A 22,641-nucleotide genomic window follows, 5' to 3' on the forward strand; every position below is an offset into this window, starting at 1 on the left:
ACTATAGGGGAAGGCAGGAGCCTATTAAGAAACCTGTCCATTAATTAAAGGATTTTTAATATTATGGAAGAAATTACTAATGCTTCAGGGGTTACTAAGCAAGCACATGATGGAAACTTTTTTTTTTTAAAGAGGACATTCATTGCAACTATCTGAAGAAAGATGTGAGCCTCAAAGACTGGGAGGATACCGAGGACTCTATGAACTAGTACAGTGGTTCTCCAAGCTTGGCCTACAGATTCCCAAGAGTTCCTAGACACTTTCAGGGAGCTCAGAGTATTATGATTATTTTTATAATGATATTAATATATTATTTCTCTTTTCACTATGTTGACATTTGCACTAATGTTGAAAAAGCCATGGTGGGTAAATCTGCAGGCTCTTTTTCAGGAATCAAATCAGTGAGAGCAAACTGTTCTGGTGGTCATTGAGTGTATTCACTGATTGAATACACTCCTTTCGTGGCCTGCCCACACCCCCAGAAATACAAATCTCAACTCTTGAGTACATGTATTTTTAATATTTGGCATGACTTGATGGGATGCATGAATACAGCACTTCTCTGCGACATAACCAAGTGTGATGGTGGTCTTGAGGAAGGCACTTGTGCGGGTGGTTGCATTTGAAAGCCGACTTAGTCACTGTTTCCATGGAACATCATCATGTTTTACTCAGAAGAACAACTAACAAACTATGATTATCAGACTTGGAATTTGGCAGCTATTTCTCAAAAATAAAATATGTGTGCCTGTCACTTAAAGGAATACAACTGACTGTATTTCTTGCCAGCGATAAAAGTTTGAACTTTCAAGTAAAATTAGAATTTTGAAAAACTTGTATGTCTCACCGTGAGCTTCACAGCCACCCAATGCTTAGACTTTTCCAATGAGATTGGTGAAATTAATGTGCAATTTTTAAAATTTACTATTGCGTAATTAAATTCTGCATAATAGAAATCTGCAAATGATACATTATTTTCCAAATAATAAACATATGTTACTAACTCATGCATGGGTAAACAACCCATTCAAAGTGTAAGGAAGACCAAATGGCTTTTAATGTAACAGAGTAGAAGTTGATTGATATGGTTTCAGAATTCACATTGCAAGTAGTCTTTAAGAAATTACCACTTGATAAATCTTGGTGTATTATCAAAAAAGAAAATTCAGGATTATCTAAAAAGTTCATTAACACCCTCTTTCCTTTTCTAACTATACATCTGTGTCAGGCTGGATTTTCTTCTTATAGTTCAACCATATTGCAACAGACTGAATGTTGAATCAGATATAAAAACCCAGTTTTCTTTTATAAAGCCACACAGTAGCAAATTTGCAAAAACATGAAATGGTGCTACTCCTCTATGTATACTCTTTGAAAATATAGTTATTTTTCATAAAATATGTGTTTTATGTTAACATGTGATGGGTTTATTGTTATTTTTAAATGAATAAATATTTCTAAATTTCTATATTTTAATTTCTAATATGATAAATATTTGTAGATATAACACACATAAAGAAAAAGCTCTTTGGGATCCTCAATAATGTTTAAAAATATAATGGGGTCAGCCCTGGCTGGTTGGCCTGGGTGGTTAGAGCATCGGCCTGTGGACTGAAGGGTCCCGGGTTTGATTCTGGCAAAGGGTATGTACCTTGGTTGCGGGCTTGATCCCAGGCTCCAGTGTGGGCACATGTGGGAGGCAACCAATTGATGTGTCTCTCTCACATTATTTCTCTCTCTCTCTCTCCCTTCTATTGTCTCTGAAAAGTATTGGAAAAAAATATCCTCAGGTGAAGATTAAAAAAAAAAAGAAAAAAATATAGTGGCGTCATAAGACCAGTTGTAGGACAAGTAAATAGTAAAAACTGGTATGAAGGTTCTAACTGTACAGATGAAGATAAAGAGGCACATGGGATATGCTTGTTTAATAATTTGCATTATCACACCATCCTTTTGACCTGTCTCCTAAAACCGAAATACCCCTTCCCCTTTTTTGGGCTACATACATGTGACTTCTCAATGTGATCCTCACATTATTTTCTTTCCACAAAACTCAAAAACTATTTTTTCAGAGTCTACATGTATTGAACAGGCTCTATAAGGAAAGCTTACAGAAACTAAGTCTCAAAAAGCAGAAAGATTGAGGTTAAACATATAGTAAAATTCTATATTAGACTTCTTTTATCTGCTAATCTCTACAGTGAAACACCAAAAAAAAAAAAAAAAAGCAAATAATACTGTGAAATCAGCCATCTTCTGTGTGACAGTCATATTTGCTAACAAAAGCTTAATACTTGGTAATATCCTAAGAACACTTTTATGCAATTACACAATTATTTTGCCTCAGGTAACCTGGAAAAGGCACATGGTCTGCATTTTCTCCAGTGAGGAAGATTCATAAGAAATGTATGTCCCACTGTAACCTGTGAGCAAAGTTATAGGCAGTGCCATCAGGGAGACTTTTATTTTCAAACTAAAGGTGTTATGACTTAACATATGGCTGCTCTTCAGACTTCTGTGAAAAATAAGAAAAAGCCACAGGCCTGAAAGGGGATAAGCATGAAGAATACTTGCCATGGCAACAGAAGAGGAAATGAGGGAGAGTTTAGATAAATACAGCAGTAACAGTACAACTCCAGGATTTGCAAGATGTTAGTTGAGGCTAGTACTATGTTGCCAATAATATAAAATACCCATGAAAATATTCATATCCATGAAATACACATTCATGAATTATGAAAAGTAAAATGGGTAGTAGGGTGGTACCTTTATTTGTAAGATAGTCAGCTCTTCTAAGGTAAAGTATAGGGTCATAGCAAGTCAGGCACACTCAGCAAGAGATTTCTATCTGGAGAAAAAAGGTAAAAAGAAAACTTAAAATATCAAACTCAGGCTGACAAGAGCTATAATATGAATAGGGGCTGGCATCTAGGCCATGTTTTCACCTCCATAAAAACTGGTCTGCTCCAAGTTCATCTCTTGCTACGTGTAGCCCTATATATAATTAGCCTATATGGTGATTTCTCCATGTCACATATCCCAGAAAAGATCCTTAGGACTGAAAGGGTAGGAAAATATTGAGGAAAGTTGCTTTGAGAACAGGACACAAACATCAATTTTATAGTTTATCCTGGGTGAGGCAGATTGAGCGGGAACAAGCTTTAGTCCCTTAAAAACAGTGTTGGTTAAATTTGGAAATGTGGGTATTTCTCCATTTAATTATTTTTAACATGTTTGAACATCCAATATTCATCAACTTCTTGTATTTCCCTACATTTCCTCAGTTTTAGTACTGGTCTTGCATGCAGAGGTAGCAAATTAGGAGGCCGATAATTTTCACTGTGTTGGTGAGCATTAGATAGACGACTACTCACTATGTTAAGCAGAGCAAATGTGCTCATGAAATGTGAATTCTAGAATCTTGTAAAATTTCAGGTTGGTCACTGGAGGTCTTTGAAAATAAGCACAATGTTGACCTCAAGGTTAAGATTTGCACAAATATTTTCCATTTGCAAAACATCTCCCCATCTATAATATCATTTGATCCCCATTTCAAGAGCTAAGGAAGATATTGCCATTTTCCAGTGCTCAGGAATGCAGAACTGAGGCAAAGAAAAGTTAAGGGACTTGTGAAAGTCAAGGCTGTTCGGTGATGTTGCAGGGATTCACACACAGACCTTTATTGGCTGGACCTTGTTTAACCACATTACAAGGAAATTTACTGTTCCTTTTCTTTATTTGTATTTACAGAATTCATTCTGGAAAATTTAGAACTTTTAAAAAATCAATTGACCTTACAAGAAGTAGAAACAAACGTATCTCTTCTGTTCTCATTTGTACTTACCCCAAGCCAAGCAACTGTCATGTTTTAGGACATTTCAAGTCCACAGAAGCTTTTAATATCCCAGTGAGATTTATAGAGGTTGCAGAAAGGCGAAGTGATCCATTCAACCCATCAGAATGGATTTTAGAGCTGGGGTATTAGAAGGTGGGAGACAAATATAATAGGATCATCTTACAATAACATAGGAATAAACCCACCCTCGAGGAGTGGCTGTGTGGCCTTTTTGCCATCCCTGAGGTTAGGATCAAAATGAACATTTCCTGAAGGCAGCACTTAGCATGGGAGCTGTACATTAGCACTCCCTGCGCTCTGTTTTTCAAGAGCCACAGGGAAATCAAAAGCAGGGGAGCAAACCAACAATACCTGGTGAATTTACCTTCTAAAGACAGATGCATCGTTGCATAAGAATACCGCTCCATTCCGTTAATATACTGCTTCTTCATTTATAAACCATTTTTATATTAATGAGTTAATGGGAAGGAAAGATAAGAGCCAAATGGATACTGACCCCAGAGGTAAAACTAGACTAAATTGTTAGAAGAGAAAGAGGGGAAGCTAGAATGAGACATAAAACATCAAGCAAGATATTATAAAGTGAAATGCAGTCAATTTGAAATAAAGGTAGGAGGTGACATGTTTGGGTAAAGAGCCATGGAATGAATAGTAAAGTAAAATGGGGGCAAATATAAAAATGTTGTTGGTAGAGTGATTTTAATTAATCTATTGCAAGCTCTGTATAATGAAAAAGTTAAAATATAAGCATGAAAGTTTGTAAGTATATTTAATATATATAGAGTATGATCCTTTTATCACATCTTTTGCTACCTGGACAGACAACTTAAGGAATCTAAACCAGTTTCAGAATCTTTCTCTCTCTTTAAAACCAATTTAAAGAAAAAAAAAGAAAAAAGAAAAAAAACCTTACAAATATCTGTAATGCTTTAAGTTCTTATCACCTCTAAGCATTTTAATTATCCTCTAAGTTTGGGAAAATGAAACCCCCAAAGTTGTATTTTTATAGAAGTTTTCAAATTGTCTACTTAATTATCTGTTGGGGTTCAATAATGATATTTAAAAAATAATAGTTTCTTCTGCCTTGGCCAGTGCGTCTCAGTTGGTTGAGGGTCATCCCATGCACCAGAGGTCACTGGTTTGATTTCCAGTCAGGGCACATGCCCAGGTTGGGGACTCAATCCCTGGTTGGGGTGCGTGTGGGAGGCAGCTGATCGCTATTTCACTGTCTCCCTCTCCCTTCCCCTCTCTCTAAAAATCAGTAAAAACATATTTTAAAAAATAACAGTTTCCTCTATGCATATGTATAATTTATTATTAACACTGAAAATATCTGCATTTGCTGTTGTTGATGGGATTGAAATAAAATACGAATCTGATATATTTTGAGATGTAGAAATGACTGCAAGCAATTTACTTGGATTTAAAAATGAGAAAACTGAGACAAAGAGAAGTTAAGTTACTTGCGCAAGTCAAAGCTAGTAAGTGATGAAACAAAAATTCAAGTCCATGCCTTTGGCTGTTATTTTTTTACATTTGACCCAGGATTATTTTAATGTGTATTGTTTATTTTCCAAGTATTTGAAAGGATTTTCTAGATATCTTACTTATTGAGCCTTATTTTTATCTTTGATAATGGTCCTTTCCTGAGGTCTACTTTGATATTAACACAGGCAAACCTATCATAAAACTAGGTTTTAATGTTTACTGTATGGTATATAATTTTTCTTCTCTTTAAACCTATATCTTTTAGATAGTATATAGTTGAATCTTTTGATTCAACTCTACTATCTTGCTATTATCTTCCAATGTCCCACTCATTATTTGTCCCTCAATTAATCCTTTCTGACTTATTTTCAGTTACTTAAATATTCTTTAGTATGTAATTTTAAGTCTATTGTTGGATTTCTAGCCGTAATTCTTATATTTTTTAGTTACTCTAAGGGTTATAACATGCATCCTTAATTTAACACAGGCTACTTAGAGTTAATATTATACTCTTTCCTGTAAAAGGCTTAATAATAACATTTCATTTGTGCTCCCTCCCACAGGCATTTGTGATATTGCAGTCAAATATTTCCCAATGAAATAGTGTAATCTTATTATTTATTATTTTTACTTTAGATAATATCATAAAATGCTGTTATTTGTCTTTAAGTAGTCATTCTTCTTTAAATACATTTTGAGAAGAAAAATAGTGTTTTGTGTTCACTGACTTATTTACCATTTCTGGTGCTACTTATTCCTTTTTATAGATCCAGATTTCAATCTGTCATTTACTTCAGCTTGAAATATTTTCTTTAACATTTCTCAAAGTGTAAATCTGCTTAGGATTAATTTTAAGACCTTTATTTATTTAGATATATTTATCTCATTCTCATTTTTGAAGAATATTTTTGCTGAATGTAGAATTCTGGTTTGATATCATTTTTTTTTATTTCATCACTGTAAAGTTGTTCTTAGAGAGAGATGGAGAGAGGGAGAGAGAAAGAGAGAGAGAGAGAGGTTTGTTATTCTACTTATTTATGAATTCATTGGTTGATTCTTACATGTGCCCTGAGAGGGGATTGAACCCACAACCTTGGCATATCAGATGGACACTCTAACCATTTGAGCTACCCGGCTAGGGCTCCAATATGATGTTAAGGTCAATCAGTGCATTTTTTATTTCAGGTATTTTATTAATCTATGTAAAATCTCTAGTTGGTTCTTTTGTATAGTTTTTATTTTTCTGTTAGAGTCTCATCATCTTTTCTCTTGTTATGACTATCTTTACCTCATGGTCCTCGAGCCAATTTTTCACAGTTTTTAAAAAATCCTCTACCAATTTTAATATCTGGGAATTATTGGGTTTGTTTTTATGGACTGTTTATTTTTTTAAGTGTGAGTCTCATTTTCCTTCTTCTTTGCATGCAAAGTAATTTTCGATTTTATGCTGGACATTTTGGATGAAACTTTGTAGGAAATTATCACATTGTCCCAGCTAACTTGTTGAATTTTTCTTTTTTCTTTTGTTAATCAATTTAAATGATGAGTACTCTTGTCTTGTCATGCTTGGTTTTAGTCTATGTTAGGGCAGGTCTATTTGGGCTTTGAGCTTAATCTTAAGGTGTAGTCCTTTTTGAGGACGTGGTTCTTACTTATAAAGCATGCCTTTTCTGGGGTCTCAACTGAATGCCTGAGGTACTCCTGAGGTCTCCTCGCACTGGTGCTTCATCTTTTATCACTGCAGCTCCTCTATTATTTCCATTTGGCATTTACACTTTTATAGGAAATCTCTGCTACATGAGTCTCACTACTCACATTGGCCAAAACCCTGCAGTAAATCCTCATGTAGACTTCTACCCCCAATTTCCTCACACAGCTATCTCTTTTTGGCCAATTGCCCTATAAATTACAGCTTTTTTTTTGGCATCCTACTATTCTAATCTCTGCATCCTCAACTCAGCAAGACTGTAATTTAACTTGATCTCCATCTCCCTGAATTAAGGCAGGAAAATAACACAAGCCAAAAGCTGAAAAAACTGTGGGCTTACAATGTATATTGCCCTTTTCTCAAGGATCAAAGGCCAGCTGTGACCATTGTCCAATGTCTGAAAAGAGTTGTCTCATATATTTTGTCCAGTTTTATAGTTGTTTACAGCAGGAAGGCAGGTCCAATACCAGTAACTCTTTCATGGTGGAATAAAAAAAAAATACATGGGTTTGTATTTAATTGTTTGAAACCTCATGAGATAGTATTTGTAAAGTAGATATTATTATTATAACCCAGTTTTGTAAGAATTAAATCAGACTAAGTAGTGAGTAGGGGAGTCAGAATTTGAACCTTAGTGATAAGATTGTAGACTCACGGCTCTGATTCAATATGCTATGCTGTCCCTGTAACATGAAATTATATCTATTTCCTTCATAGCATTTAGCATACTCTCTTCTCATAGATTTATTACTTATTTTTTTAACATTGTTTGATACTTTTCTACTATGTATAAATATCATATATTTTCTGTTTACAACTGCCTTCTCACTGCCTAGCACAGGCTCTTGGTAGGAAGTCAATAAATACTTGTTGAATGAATGAATGTAGATGTCACCATTATAAAACAATTTTGAAAATAAGATCTTTTTCACATATTTGTTATTTGCACTTGATCTTGCTTGCCACTTTGTGGCATCAAAATCCTGCAACAAAAACAAACAAAAATCTAAACGTGAGAAATATGCAAAAAAAAAAAAAAAAGTGGCATACATCATTAGAATCTTTACAATTATATACATCAAGATATAATTATATGATGTGAAAAGAGTTATAGCAGAATTTATACTCTTGACAAGTTAACAGTAATTGTAAATCAGTTTGGAATGCTCAAAACACCTACTGATAAAGAATGACACTAGTTTAATGGAGTACAGAGTTGATATGTTTGACTGGTGAATCTAGGCATCACTTTTGATTAAAGTAAAAAAAAAAATGATGTCCATGTTTGCTACTTTGAATATATTATTAAAAAAAGAAAAACTATTTTTGTTAATAATTATTTCTAGATACTTTGTGTCATTTTATCATCATATTTTAAATGGCAATACTCAGTTAATTATTTTTAAAATGTATCTTTGTTGAACTTAAAACTGTAAAGTTATGGTTCTCATAGTCCTCTACATGACAAAACAACCTGCATTTACTTTTATCAGAAACAAAACTACATGATAGTTTTAAGCTAATTTTTGTGTTAACAAATCTCTGAAAGATATGCAGTAGACTTCACATTTACATAAAATTAAAGAAAGGATGCTTCGGCAAATGCAAATAAATGCAAAAAAAGGAATATTTTAATTTTGATCCATGATTAGAATCAATCATCACAATATGATAATTATACAAAAGCAAAATTTTGCATTCAGGGTTTAACTAATCGTTGTAAGCTATTTATAGACTGAGTATCCTGATTAATTAATTTAGAAATATATTGATTTTATTTCAATATCTGCTTTTAAATTCCAGCTCTTTGAAAACATTTTAATATTAGAATTATATGCACTTACTTCTGCAGTTCTGCAATATGACAAGCCCAGCAAAATGATTTATTTCACTTGGTGCATTATTAATTGTATGAATTGACTATTTAACCTCTATTGATTTGCATTTCTTACTTAATGTTCAATTTAGAAACAGAAACAAAAAGTATTTTAAAGTAGAAAAAAGGAATACAAAAGTTAATTCTCTCATATTGGGAAAATACTTTTACTGTTCACCATTATATAGCCTACCTGCAGCAATTCTCAAGGTCTTGAAAGAGCACTCTTAGTTTTAAAACAAAGTTTTTTTAGCTTAAATAGTGAACTTATTGAAGGTAATACTTGCATCCTCAGGAACTGTAGCATTTGATTGTTTCTTATATTTGGATTTTAGTGGAATTTTTGATCAGTGTTCATTTCTTATTTTTATAACACTAAATAGAATTTTGACCTGACCATACCAATAGAAACCCTTTTATTATAATAAATGATTTGAAAATTCATCAAACCATTCTGATATCCAGGAGATATTTTTCTTAAAGTGTAGGCCTATTTTGTGTGTAGTGAAAGCCATGGAGAAGGTGATATATAATTACTTTTAGTGCATTTCAATTCATTACTGTTTACATATGCCTATAGATTTTCTGAGCTAGTCCCAATTTCAGATGCTTTTCCCAAAGTGCTCACAAGTCACCCAAGTAGCCCAGAAATTCCAGTACTTCGACATACTAAAATACATGTTACATTTCCAGTATTGGTTCTTTTAAATGGAAATGGAATATAATTCTTGGACAGGCCATATGTCCTGATACTGGGTATGGAAACCGTAGGAGAGCTGAATTTTCTTTCGGTGTTAAAGAGAATATGCCTTAGGTTCTGCAGTTTATTTAAGCAGGAGAATATCTTTCAAGCAGGTTATCTTGTGAATTTCAAGGTGATTTTGTTGTGTGCAGGTCTTTGATGTCAATCTTAAGCCTACAAGCTTGAGATCTCCTTAGGGCTATGAAGAATCTTGGGTAGAACGTCCACATTTTCGTGGATGTGGAGTTGTAAGTGACTTTACCATGTTGGCAGATCTCCTGCTTACGTAACTGGTCATAGTATGACTGATAGTTATGTTTCCTAGTAGTTATTAACAAGACAGGCATTTTTCTTTCATGTTGGTATTAGTTTTGCTGCTTGTATCCAAAAGAATACAGGGCATGCGATCAGAGAATGGACAAGACAAATGTTCTAGGTAAATTGCTCTAAGTCAGGCAGGGAGGGATAGAGACATCATAATTCCAAGGAAAGGGTTATTTGAAAGGTATAATAGAATCACTTTATCTTTGATGCAGATTAAACTGATCATTACCCAGGAGAAGAAGAGCAAGGCTTTTAAGAAACTGGCCATAAAGAGGAGTAATTTTATAGAAAAAAAAATATGCTTGGGGATTCTAGGAAGTCACAAGATAATGTAACAATACAGAGTTCTGAAGAGTAATAAAAACATAAAAAAATAAACTTGTAAGGACATGGATAAAAAATGTTTCATACCCTTGGGCAGCTCTCACGCCCTGCGTAGCATCCTTTGAGTAGCTGTGTTATCACCAAAAATAAGCAACAAACTTTCAAGTCTTGCTCAGGCTACACAGTCGGAATTCCCTTCCACCATTCTCTGTATTTTGTGCAATTTTGGAAATCCTCTCATCCTTCACTATCACCTCCCTTACTTACCTTATTTGCTCCCTCCTTTCATCCTGCAATAATTTGCTACCACATTTATTTGCCTTTTTATTTTGCCCTGCATTAGGAAGTAGTAGTTGTTAATGCTTATTTCTTTCACTAGGTTTTGAGATGCCCTTTGTGGTGTCCATGATTGTCTAGCTTAACATCAGTTAAGTAATGAAGAAACGTTTTTTGTTTTGTTTTGTCTTTAAATTTATGTGGAATGGAAACTGATAATACAAGTTCACATACTATCCTCTGCTTGCACAGATAGTACTTACTCGTGGTTTTTAATATTTCATTTTACCTGTGTGCATGATTCAGGGCAAGGTCAGGTTTCCTCATCCGTAGGTAGCATATAACAAGCTTTGACTCAATAAAACTTGCCACGCTTGCTATGTCTTCAGCAGGTGCCTCAAATGGTTTTCCCAGAACTGCCCCTTTGCTGCAAAGCTTTAAAAAAAGTACAATACTTTAACCATCCTAATAATAGTGGGATACAATTTATCTTTTAAATAAGCAAAACATACATATGTGCACAAATTACAAGTAAAATATTAACATTTCGGTTGTAAGTTAAGTAAATTGTTTCTGTTTGCTATTATGTGACTATAATATAAAATAAGTAACACATTTTACTGCAAAATACTTCCTGTAAAATATTTTAGAAGTATGATATATTTTAAAGGAGTGTCATTTGCTAAGAGTGTCTGTTTTAAAAATAACGCACACAATAAGCAAAGCCATTAACAGAAAACCAGGTATAAATCATATTAAATACCAGTGCTTTTATGAAAACCCAGCTGAGCAATGATCTAGCACACTATCAAGTTTGATTTAATATAATAAGAGGTATCGGAAGTAAACTCCTAGGAGCCATTAACATGATTGGTGATTAATTTGCGTCCGAATCATATTCTCTAGGATGTTATTGAAAGAAAAGAAGTAAAAATTTATTAGAATTTATTGGCAGAGGCCACAGTATCTGAAAAACATGGCAAGAATGTGGAATTCTTAATAAAAATTCCAGGAAGTCAATGGTTTCTGGACACTATGAATAAACTGTAGAGAAAAAACAATTTTATTTTTTTTAAGAGAACCTCAAACATTAAGAAGGGTCAATAATATTATAAGAACAGAGTAGCATATTTTCTTCCCCCCTTCAGAATTTTCTACTGTTCTTTGGAATCAAGGCTGATAGGGAAAGAAAAATGCCAGCTTCTGTTTAGTGAACTTATTCAGGATATCTGCATCGTTGCTCTTTTCTATTGTGTAGTTTTGTTTGTTAGTATATCACAGTATTAAAATTCTAGAACATCTTGAATAATTTTGTCTTCTAAATAAAACCAGCATTATTTTTTCATATTTTAAATACCCTAACTTCCTGGGTTCTTCATATGAAATTTTATGGAAAAAACAAAGAAACAAATGAGCCACAGATTTTATATATTCTTTGCCCTTTTCTGCCTGTATTCTCTTTAATGTGGTGGAACAGACAAGATTCCTTTCTCAGGCACACTTGCTGTGGGATGAATGTGGGCCATTTAGGGAGTAGTCGGGGAGTAGCTTCCATGACGACATTCAGATCCTACATAGCAAGAGAAAGTCAACCTTCAGATTTAATAACATTAAAGGCATTGTCTATGAACACTGAAAGTAAGTGAAGAATAAATGCCTTCTCTTCTAATGTCTGCAATATTTTCTACTTCTTTGAGACTCAAGGCCAGAAAAGAAATAAAAATAATCAATCTTAACACACTAAAGGGAGTACTTCATAAAACCAAACTGTGAGACAGCACTGAAAGACAAAGATGATTTTTCAATTCACGTTAAAATGGAAAACAGGCAGCCTGCTGGGTAGGTTGTTATGTATATTTGTAGTAATCTTGTCTTATCAATCAAGTATTGTAAGATAGAGAACTTTCTTGATTTTATCAAAGATTATTTGTTTTCGCCAAAGTGGTACATCTTTGAACTAAGCTTTGCAATAGGGCAAATATTTATAGAATATGTTGAATTTAAAGGTAGAAATATAAGTAAATGTAGATAAAATACAGATATCATGATTATAAAAAGCAGTCCAGATATTTTACTGAATTTTAAAATTTCTATGCAGACATTTGTAAAGAGAAGTTAATTCTCCAGAAGATGAAGGACTTTAATGCAGTATATATTTGTTGTGTAGGAAAATGATTTTGTTCAACTTATATCTGTCTAAAACTCTACACCAAGTCTTTGATTAAATACTTTATTGAGATAAAGAAATAGAAACTTTTAAACTGCCTGAAATATCAGTGAGAAGACTTTGAATTAGGAAAAAAAATTATGTGTTAATTTTTTATTTCAAAATGAAGCCTAAAATATTTTTGAATGAAACATGGGCAAATTAAAAGCATAATATTACAGGTAAAAATGCAGTGAAACTCTTATGGCTAGAGTTGTTTTGCTAAGAAGCTAGATATTAAATGAGATTTCAATAGTAAATTAAAATCACAAGCTCAAATTTTAATAAGAAAATACATATTTTACAAAAAATATTTGATATTTTTCTGAAAACACGATGATAATACTTTATAAAATACTTTTTCTAAGGTATTTATATTACTTTAAGAAATAAATATCAAACCTATTTTCAGAAATTGTGGCACACAAATTTTAGGGTTTATAAAAAACATAGATAAAAACATGCATCACATTAATAGCAGAAATAACCAATATTAAATATTATGCTGTGGGTCCATTCTTAAAAGTGCAACCACACATTTAAAAAAAATTAAGATCATCATTAGAAAGATTGATATTGCTAATAAGTATACCTTAATTAAATATGTAGTGAGTGTTCACTCACTATATTTCTTGGACATAATTTTTTTTCTTTAATTTATCTTTATTGTTGAAAGTAATACAGGTGTCCCATTTTCTCCCCCCAATTGACCCCCTCCACCTCACTCACACCCCCTCCCCAGGCCTTCACCCCATTATTGACTGTGTCCATGGGTTATGCATATAACTTCTTTGGTTAATCTCTTCCCACCCTCCACCCCACTTCCCTCTTTCCTCTGAAATATGATCGTCTGTTGCATGCATCAGTGTCTCTGGATCCATTTAGTTCATCAGATTCTTTTGTTCATTGGCTTCTTTTTAAAGAAGACCCTTCAACATTTCCTGTAGTGCTGGTCTGGTGGTGATGAACTCCATTATTTTTTCTTATCTGTGAAGCTCTTTATCTGACTTTCAGTTCTAAATGATAGCTTTGCTGGGTAGAGCAATCTTGGTTGTAGTTCCACGTTTTTCATCACTTTGAATATTTCTTGCCACTCCCTTCTGGCCTGCAAAGTGTCTGTTGAGAAATCAGCTGACAGTCATATGGGTGCTCCCTTGTAGGTAACTAATTGCTTTTCTCTTGCTGCTTTTAAGATTCTCTGTCTTTAACCTTTGGTATTTTAATTATGATGTGTCTTGCTGTGGGCTTCTTTGGGTTCCTCTTGTTTGGGATCCTGTGTGCTTCCTGGACTTGTAAGTCTGTTTCTTTCCCCAGGTAGGAGTTTTCTGTAATTGTTTTTTCAAATAGATTTTCAATTTCTTGCTCTCTTTTTTCCCCTTCTGGTACCCCAATAATACAAATGTGGGACCTCTTGAAGTTGTCCCAGAGGCTCCTTATACTATCTTCATATTTCTGGATTCTTTTTTCTTTTTGCTCTTGTGGTTGGGTGTTTTTTGTTTCCTCATGTTCCAAATTGCTGATTTGATTCTCAGCGTCCTGCACTCTACTGTTGATTCCCTGTAAATTATTCTTCATTTCAGTTCCTGTAGCCTTCATTTCAAATTGGTACTTTATTATGTCATCGATTTTCTCAGTTATTTTTGTCATACTCTTACTAACATCCTTGAGCATCCCTATAACCATTATTCTGAACTCTGTATCTGTTAGCTTGCTTGCATCTATTTCATTTAGTTAGTTCCTCTTCTAGAGCTTTCTTCTGTTCTTTCCTTTGTGACATGTTTCTTTGTCTCCACATTTTGGCTGCTTCCAGGTGTTTGTTTCTATGTATTAGGTAGAGCTGCTATGTCTCCTGGAATTGGTAGAGTGGCTTTGTGTACTAGGTGTCCTGTAGGGTCCAGTGGCTCAGCCTCCCCAGTTACCTGAGCTGGGCCTTCTAGGTGCTCCCCTGTGTGGGCTGTGTGCACTGTCTTGTTGTAGTTGAGCCTTGGTTGCTGTTGGCGTCACTGGGAGCAATTGACCCCCAGGCCAATCAACTGTGAGGACCAGCTGCAACTGCGGCCAAAGAGCTGCTGTGCTGGAGACACCCCTATGGAGCAGGATTTACTTCACTGGGGCTTTGGTGTTCACCAAGTGTGACCCTTGAGTGTGTCACTCGTGGATGTGGTAGGGTTGTAATCCAGTGTGGCCGAGTCTGACCACCAGGTGCACTGTCTCTGGGGCCTCCCGTGAGGTGCCAAGTCAGTCTCTGCCAGTGCCTTGCCCAGGGCCACCCAGTATGAGCTACACAGCAAACCATAGTTGGGTGCTACTTGTGCTGCGCTTGGCATTGTGTTGGACATAATTTTGAGTAATCCCCTAAGAGAGAGCAATAAATCTTGAAAAGCATGGCATTGAGTTATCAAATATCAACAAATTTAAGATATCTATTATCCATCCAACTAGTAATTTTTAAGGTTTTTATATTGTTTTTGGAAATTACAAAAAAATCTAAAGTGGAGAATAAGTTACCCATAACCCTCTCACCATGTATAATTGTCATTCATTTTGGCATACTTTTTCTACATTTTTCATGATTTTGTATCATAATAAATTGCATATTATATGTAATTTTGCATTCCTTTTATATGCTCTGCTTCTTTTTATGTTTTCAATTGAAAATCTAAAATATATTAAAATATATTTATGTTACAATTATAGTTGGATATTTCAATATCCCACTCTCATCAAATGATAGGAATACTAAAGAGAAAATCAGCAAAGATACAGAAGATATAAACAAATTCAAACAATGGGATGTAATTGACATATGTAGTATATAGAGTATTCCACCCAACAGCAGCAGAATACATTTTTTCTCAAGTTCCCATGGAAAAGTTCCTGATATAAACCATATTCTGGGCCATAAAATAAACCCCCCAAAACTGAAAAAATTAGAAATCATTGAGTATATTCCCTTACCATAACGGAAAAAAACCCTCAACTGTAAAAGATCCTAAAACAGTCTATTTTGATATTGGGCAAGAGACATGAATAGACATTTCACTGAAGAGGACATGCAGATGGCAAATAAGCACATAAAAATATGTCCCAAATGTTCATTGTTTGACATCATTAGTGATTAGAAAAATGCAAATTAATACTACAATGGGATATCACTACATACCTGTCAGAATGGCTAAGATGAAAAATAGTGACACTACCAAAAGCTGAGAATGGTGAGGAATTGGATCAATCACACATTGCTGATAAAAATGTAAGACAGTACAGCCACTGGAGAGCACTGGCAGTTTCCTAAACACTAAACAGGCACCTGCCATACAACTCAACAATTGCACTCCTGGGCACTTATTACAGAGAAGCGAAGACTTGTGCTCATACAGAAGTCCACACGTGAATGTTTATAGCAACTTAATTCACAATAGCCCCAAACTAGAAACAATCTAGATGTCCCTCAATGGGTGAATGATTAAATAAATTGTGGTACATAGATACTATGGAAAACTGCTCAGCAATAAGAAAGAACAAGTGAGTGATACATGCAACAACTTAAATGAACCTCTAGGGAATTATGCTGAGGGAAAAAAGCTAACCCCAAATGTTACATATTGTATGATTACATGACAAAATTACAGGAATAGAGAAGAGATTGATAACTCTAAGGGGTTAGGGATGGAATGAGTACTGTGGCTCTAAAAGGACAACAGGAAGGAATCCTGGTAATGACAGACCTGTGCTGTATCTTGACCTTGGTGGGTGGATACACAAATGTACACATCATAAAACTGAACAGAAGTAAATATACACACAGTGCATAGGAAGCTGGAGAAATTTTAAGGTTGATGGATTGCATCCATGTTAATACAGAGTGGAGCAAAAATAAGTTGACAGTTGTTTGTATGGAAAATAGTACAAGAATTAATAAATAATAATGCAAGAATAAACTGTTTCACGTACTCACAACTGTAAACCTCCTTTTGCCTCGCCCTGCATTGTGGTGGTGATACCATACTATAGTTTTTTAAGATATTACCATTGGGAGAAACTGCATAAGAGTATATGGGATCTCTCAGCATTATTTCTTGCGACTACGCAGGAATCTACAATTATCTCGAAGTAACATTTAATCAAAAAAATAATCATGTGAAGATTTAGCTGTCCTTCATTTTATTCCCCCCTCCCTTTCTTTTAAGCACAGTTATAAGCATTTTTAACTGGTGTTTTAGGTGAGAAGAGAAATCATATCTGAGGGAAAAGTTTTTCCTAGGTTTTCCTTATCGTATTATAAAATGACTTCTATAATGGGGGTTAATAACTCATAATGAGGATTGCTCTGAAGTTTTATCAGAAGCCATTGAGAAAGGAGGCATCACCCCTCCATATTCTCATTATGTTTGCCATGAGATGACGGTTGTGTTTAGTGATAGTCACAGAGGAAAGTTGGCAAGCCTTTTTGTATAATTACTTCTGCATAATTTATGTTTTTCTTAATCATCTCTTAGTTTGCACGCACCCTCTCCCAAGGACTTTTTTCAGGAGGGGTTCTGGGGATGGTAACTTTTCTGAGCTTATGCACAGTAGAGAATGTATTTTTGCTAACCTCACACATGTAAATGAATGTGGCTGAGTATACATTTCTTCAGACATAACCATTTCTTGTAAATACATAGTTCTGCGTTTATATTCTTGTATTTAGCATGCAGAAAAGAAGAAACATAATGCTTTTTTGATGAAATCAGACATAACTTAAAAGAACTTTGGCATTAAACCTTGCATGTAGAACTTTCTTTGCCAGGAGGATTGGAAGGGAAAAATACTAAACCCAAACAAACTTCAACCTCCAGAGTTCGCTGCTCTTTCTTTCACATCCTCACCTTCATATCTCAAGGTGAAGTAAATGGCTGCTTGTCAATTTCCATTTCCCAAATGTTAAAGGGATTAACATTTTATACGTAGTTAGAAAAAGAGAGGTACTAGTAGTAGAATTAGGAGGTGAAATAGTTCTGAGAACCCCAGAAATGAGTCTTGGAACAAAGTTGGGGACTGCTGCATTCTAGTTGCAAAAGGCCTATGTCTCTGAATTGGGCATGGAATAGATATAGGTAGTAATCTATTTTTTATCATATGTTCTTCCTTGGGGCTTTGTTTTTTGGATATTCCATCTGGTGTTTGGCAGATTTTTTGCAGTTATCCTACTTTTTCGAAATTCCTCCATGTGGGCTAAGGCATCTGGTGAGATGAGAATTAGGCATATCATCCTTACCTGTAAATTCTTCAATGGGATCTTTAAAATTTCTTTTTAAATATCAAACTAAATGTTCAGACTGAAAGAGTCTCATAACCTTCAATTTCAATAAATATCTTTTTATATTCCCTTACCAGAATGGAAAGAAGCTCTACAGTGTAGACTAACACCCATTGGTTTTAAGTTTTCTGTCATCTTGTTGCATGAAAGAGGAATGAATCAGAGAGCTCATCCCTTGTAACTTTCCACATGGTGCCACATAGATCTACCAAAGTGTCTCCATGGGAGAGACAGAGTATGTGAAGCTAAGAGATGCAGAGAATTATGTTCACACATCAGTGGACTTAAAAGTACCATCAGGGTTTCAGAAGCAATGCTCTTCAGCCAAGTAGGCCATGATGTGACCTCTATTAAATTTATGGGAATTGAAGAAATGAGGTTACTCCCTGGGTGACAAGCTGTTGAATGACAGTAAAAAGTAATTAATCACTCCCACTCCTATTTGTTAAAATAGCTGTGCTTCAGTCTTTTATTTTTTTCCAGGTAGCTTTCAAATAGAGGTGTGGCTACAATGTGTTCATTCCGCTGTGTTTCACCTTGATATGACCAGCCAATAATTTGCTTACACTCTGAAGCATGTAGATGATATACATTAACCTCCAGTTTTTTTTTCTTCTGGCATACCCCTAAACTCCAGCTATTTGATGTGTAAAGAGATTAGAAATGTGACAGGAGTGAGATAAATTAATACAATAAATCTTCCTCTCTGCTTGTCCCTGCATTTTAGGTCATAAAGGTAATGATTTTAAAATAAAGATAATGTTAGCAAGGTACTTACTTTGTGGCAGTTATTTGTATTATAAAGTAAGTCTACTATCACATACAAACTTAGCTTTTGCACATTAGTTGTGATAGCTAGCATTTACTGAGTGCTGATGTGTGTTTGGCATTGTGCTAAACCCTTACTATGTAGTATACTGTTAGATATTATCCTTTATAGATGGTATTTTCTTAAATATTATTATTTCCAATTCTCAGATTTGGAAATTGGGTTTACGAGAGGGTACTAACTGCCTGCTGCCATGGCTCAGTGGTTGACTGGAGATTTACGAACCAGGAGGTCACGATTGGATTCCCGGTCAGGGCACATGCCCAGTTTGCGGGCTCTATCCCTAGCCAGGGGTGTGCAGGTGGCAGCCGATCAATAACTCTCATCACTGATGTTTCTATCTCTTTCCCTCTCCCTTCCTCTCCCTGAAATCAATAAAAACATATTAAAAAAATAGAGAGGGAGAGTACTAACTTATTAGACAGTAATTTCTAGAGCTAAGATTCAAACCCAGATCTGCTATCTCATCCTTGCCTAGATCCTATATTCTTTAGATAGTGTGCTCCTCAGCTGCCATGAATGTTAGTCATAGTCAAATCCCAGAAGTCCCAATGTGAATCCCACCAGCTATTGTTAGCACTAGTTTCTTATTTATGATCACTTTATTCATATTCATATACTGAGTGGTCTATAGCTATATGTCGATATCTATCTATATAGCTTTTTAGATCTCACTGGACTATCATTAAGGAAACAGTAGGATAGGTAGGAGAGGCAGGAAGAGAGAGAGACAGGCAACGTTTATTGAGTAACCAGGTAAGGAACTTTTGCATGCATTCATCACCCATTTTATACACAGAGAGTTGACTAATTCAAGAAGCAGAGGAGGCTAGGACGTAGAAATGGAGAGAAAGACTAAGCAGTGCATATAAATGACAAAGCAAACAGATGGCAGAGGTGCTATGGGTGATAAGAGGACACAGTTCTTGTCACGATCACAGGAGTTCTTGTCTGGATGCAGTTACGAAGGCTTTGGCTGGCAGCAAGTGAGAGCATGGTGGGCAATGACTGTCAAACCAAAACTACCCTAGTTCCCTAGGCTGGGGAGGTTCTGGTCTACTCCTTCAGCCCCTTTGCTGAATAGCAGTAAAATTAAAATTAATATTTTGAGGGAATTTGATAATAATTTGGAATTTATGGGACCCTTTGTATTAATATAAACCACAGATCTCTTTATTCTCCAATTGATATTCATGTTAATTATTGTTTTTCATAGCCTCATTTTGTTCAAGTGAGGAAAGCTGGGCTGTCTGGAGGGTGTGTTTTCTTTAGAAATGTTGGGGTAACCATATTAAGACAAGTCAGATGTAAAAAAATTACGTGCTTTTAACAGGACATACTTTTCAAGGACTTAAGAATTAAGGGAAATAAAAACCTAATAATCCACAAATTCATTATCTTATGCTGCATCACTTGATTTCACTCATTCCCTGATTTCTCTTTCATTCATCATGATGTTGATAGCAGTATTAATTATTTTGGAGCAAACTCCTATGGAGCAGTACCTAAGTCAGCAGCTGCCGTGACAACACAGCAAAACAAACTACTTCCAATTATTTCCTATCCACGTAACTGCAGGCTGTCTAAGGTTGGCCAAGCAGGTTATGTTCAGCTAGGGTTAGATCTAAGAAGATAGTTAACCCCAGCTTAACTAGGACTTATAATAGCAATTATCTGAGACATATTACTGTCATAGAAAAAGCAGTAGTAGAAAAGGGTAAGACAACAGGTCAAATACCTTTAAAGCCTTGCTCATTTCAGGACCACTAACATCCCATTGTTCAAAACAAGTCACAACGCTGGTCAAGGGCTGAGACCGTGGCCAGGGTGAAGGTGTATATAATAAATGCTATGACTTGGTGAGGGTGAGGGTGGGGGGAAAGAATTGGGGCAAATAACCTACTGCAAGCAGATAAATAGATCTATCTCTCTAAGAATTTCTTTTCCCAGTTCCTCCGCACACCCTGGTGTGAACGTGTGTAGTGTGGGTTATGACACAAGATAAAAGTCTGGATCTCTATTATTACCATCCTTCATTTTCTTTTAGTGCCACAGATTCCTTCAGGGCAGAAACAGGTTTTGTTTTGGCAAACCGTTTTTATTTTTTTAATTAAATTTATTGGGATGACATTTGTTCTTAGGATCATATAGGTTTCAAGTGTACATTTCTATGATATGGGATCTGTATATTGTACTGTATGCCCACCACCAAAAGTCAAATCATCTGTCACCCTATATTAGGCCCCCTCCGGCCCCCAAACCTCTTTCTCTCTGGCAACCACCACACTGCTGTCTGTGTCTATGAGTTTCAATTTTATATCCCACATATGAATGGAATATATGGTTTTTAGCTTTTTCTGACTCACTTATTTCACTAGCGTAATACTCTCAAGGTCCATCCGTGTTATCACAAATGGCACTATTTCATCTTTTCTTATGGCTGAGTAGTATTCCACTTGTACATGTACTACATCTTTATCCAATCCTCTATCAAAGGACACTTGGGTTGTTTCCATGTCTTGGCCACCATGAATAATGCAGCAACGAACACAGGGTGCATATATCTTTGTGAATATGTTTTTGAGTTTTTCAGGTGGATACCCAGGAGAGGGATTGCTTTGTCATATGGTAACTCTATCCTTAACTTTTTGAGGAATTGCCAGACTGTTTTCCATAGTGGCTGTACCAGTTTACATTCCCTCCAGCGGTCAATGAGGGTTCCCTTTTATCCACAACCTCTCGGACGGTTGTTATTGCTTGTCTTGTTGATAACAGCCATTCTAACAGGTGGGAGGTGGTACCTCATTGCAGTTTTGATTTGCGTTTCCCTAATTGCTAGCGAGGTTGAACATCTTTTCCAATATCTGCAGGCCGTTTGTATGTCTTCTTGGAAGAGCTGTCTGTTCAGATCCTTTGCCCACTATTTAATTGGATTGTTTGTTTGGTGTTGAGTTTTATGAGTTCTTTATATATTTTGGACATTAAACCTTGGCTGGAGCCCTTGTTTGCAAATATTATCTCCCATTCAGTCGGCTGCCTCTTTGTTTTGTTGTTGGTTTCTTTTGCTGTGCAAAAGCTTTTTAGTTTGATATAGTATCATTCATTTATTTTTGCCTTTACTTCCCTTGCCTTTGGTGTCAAGTTCATAACAAGTTCTGTACAACCAAGGCCCATAAGTTTAGTACCTATGTTTTCTTCTATGTATTTATTGTTTCAGATCTTATATTTAGGTCTTTGATCCGCTTTGAATTAGTTTTTGTACATGGGGATTAACTGTAATCTAGTTTCATTCTTTTACACGTGGCTTTCCAATTCCCCTAGCACCAGTTACTGAAGATGCTTTCTTCTCTCTACTGTGTTTCTGGCTCTGTTTCTTTGGAACACCGACGGCCTGAGCGGCAGAACCCCCGCGTTGTGTCCTTGCTCGGGTGTCTCCGCTGGCTCAACCACAGTTTGCACTGCTCACTCCTGAAGGAGTGCCCACCAAGACTCTCTGCTCTTCCAGGCTGAAGGAAGTGCCTGCTACTGCTGGCTTCCTCCCCTCTCCAGGCCCTGCTCAGGCTCCTGGCTGCAGGGCTGTGCCTTTTTTCTCGCCTCCTCTGTTTGTTCCTGTTTGCCCACCTTTAGATGCTTCAATGCCCAGATCTCTCAGGTTTGCCTATATGTTAAGCAGGGAATTCTTTGTTGAGTTATAGCTGATCAACCTGTTT

At 35.5% G+C, this 22,641-nt stretch overlaps 1 protein-coding gene across 1 annotated transcript in view; it reads right to left on the reverse strand.

Annotated features, from left to right (window-relative positions):
* SPATA16 (spermatogenesis associated 16) overlaps positions 1 to 22,641 on the reverse strand; it is a gene marked incomplete at its 3' end in the record, with an annotated part of 163,949 nt that overhangs the window by 115,416 nt on the left and 25,892 nt on the right. Inside the window, 1 exon segment of the mRNA XM_081138639.1 lies at positions 10,884 to 11,029. Within this exon segment, the coding sequence (XP_080994765.1) occupies positions 10,884 to 11,029 (146 nt within the window).

This window comes from Miniopterus schreibersii, assembly GCF_964146895.1.
Source record: "Miniopterus schreibersii genome assembly, chromosome: 5".
NCBI classification, from domain to species: domain Eukaryota; kingdom Metazoa; phylum Chordata; class Mammalia; order Chiroptera; family Miniopteridae; genus Miniopterus; species Miniopterus schreibersii.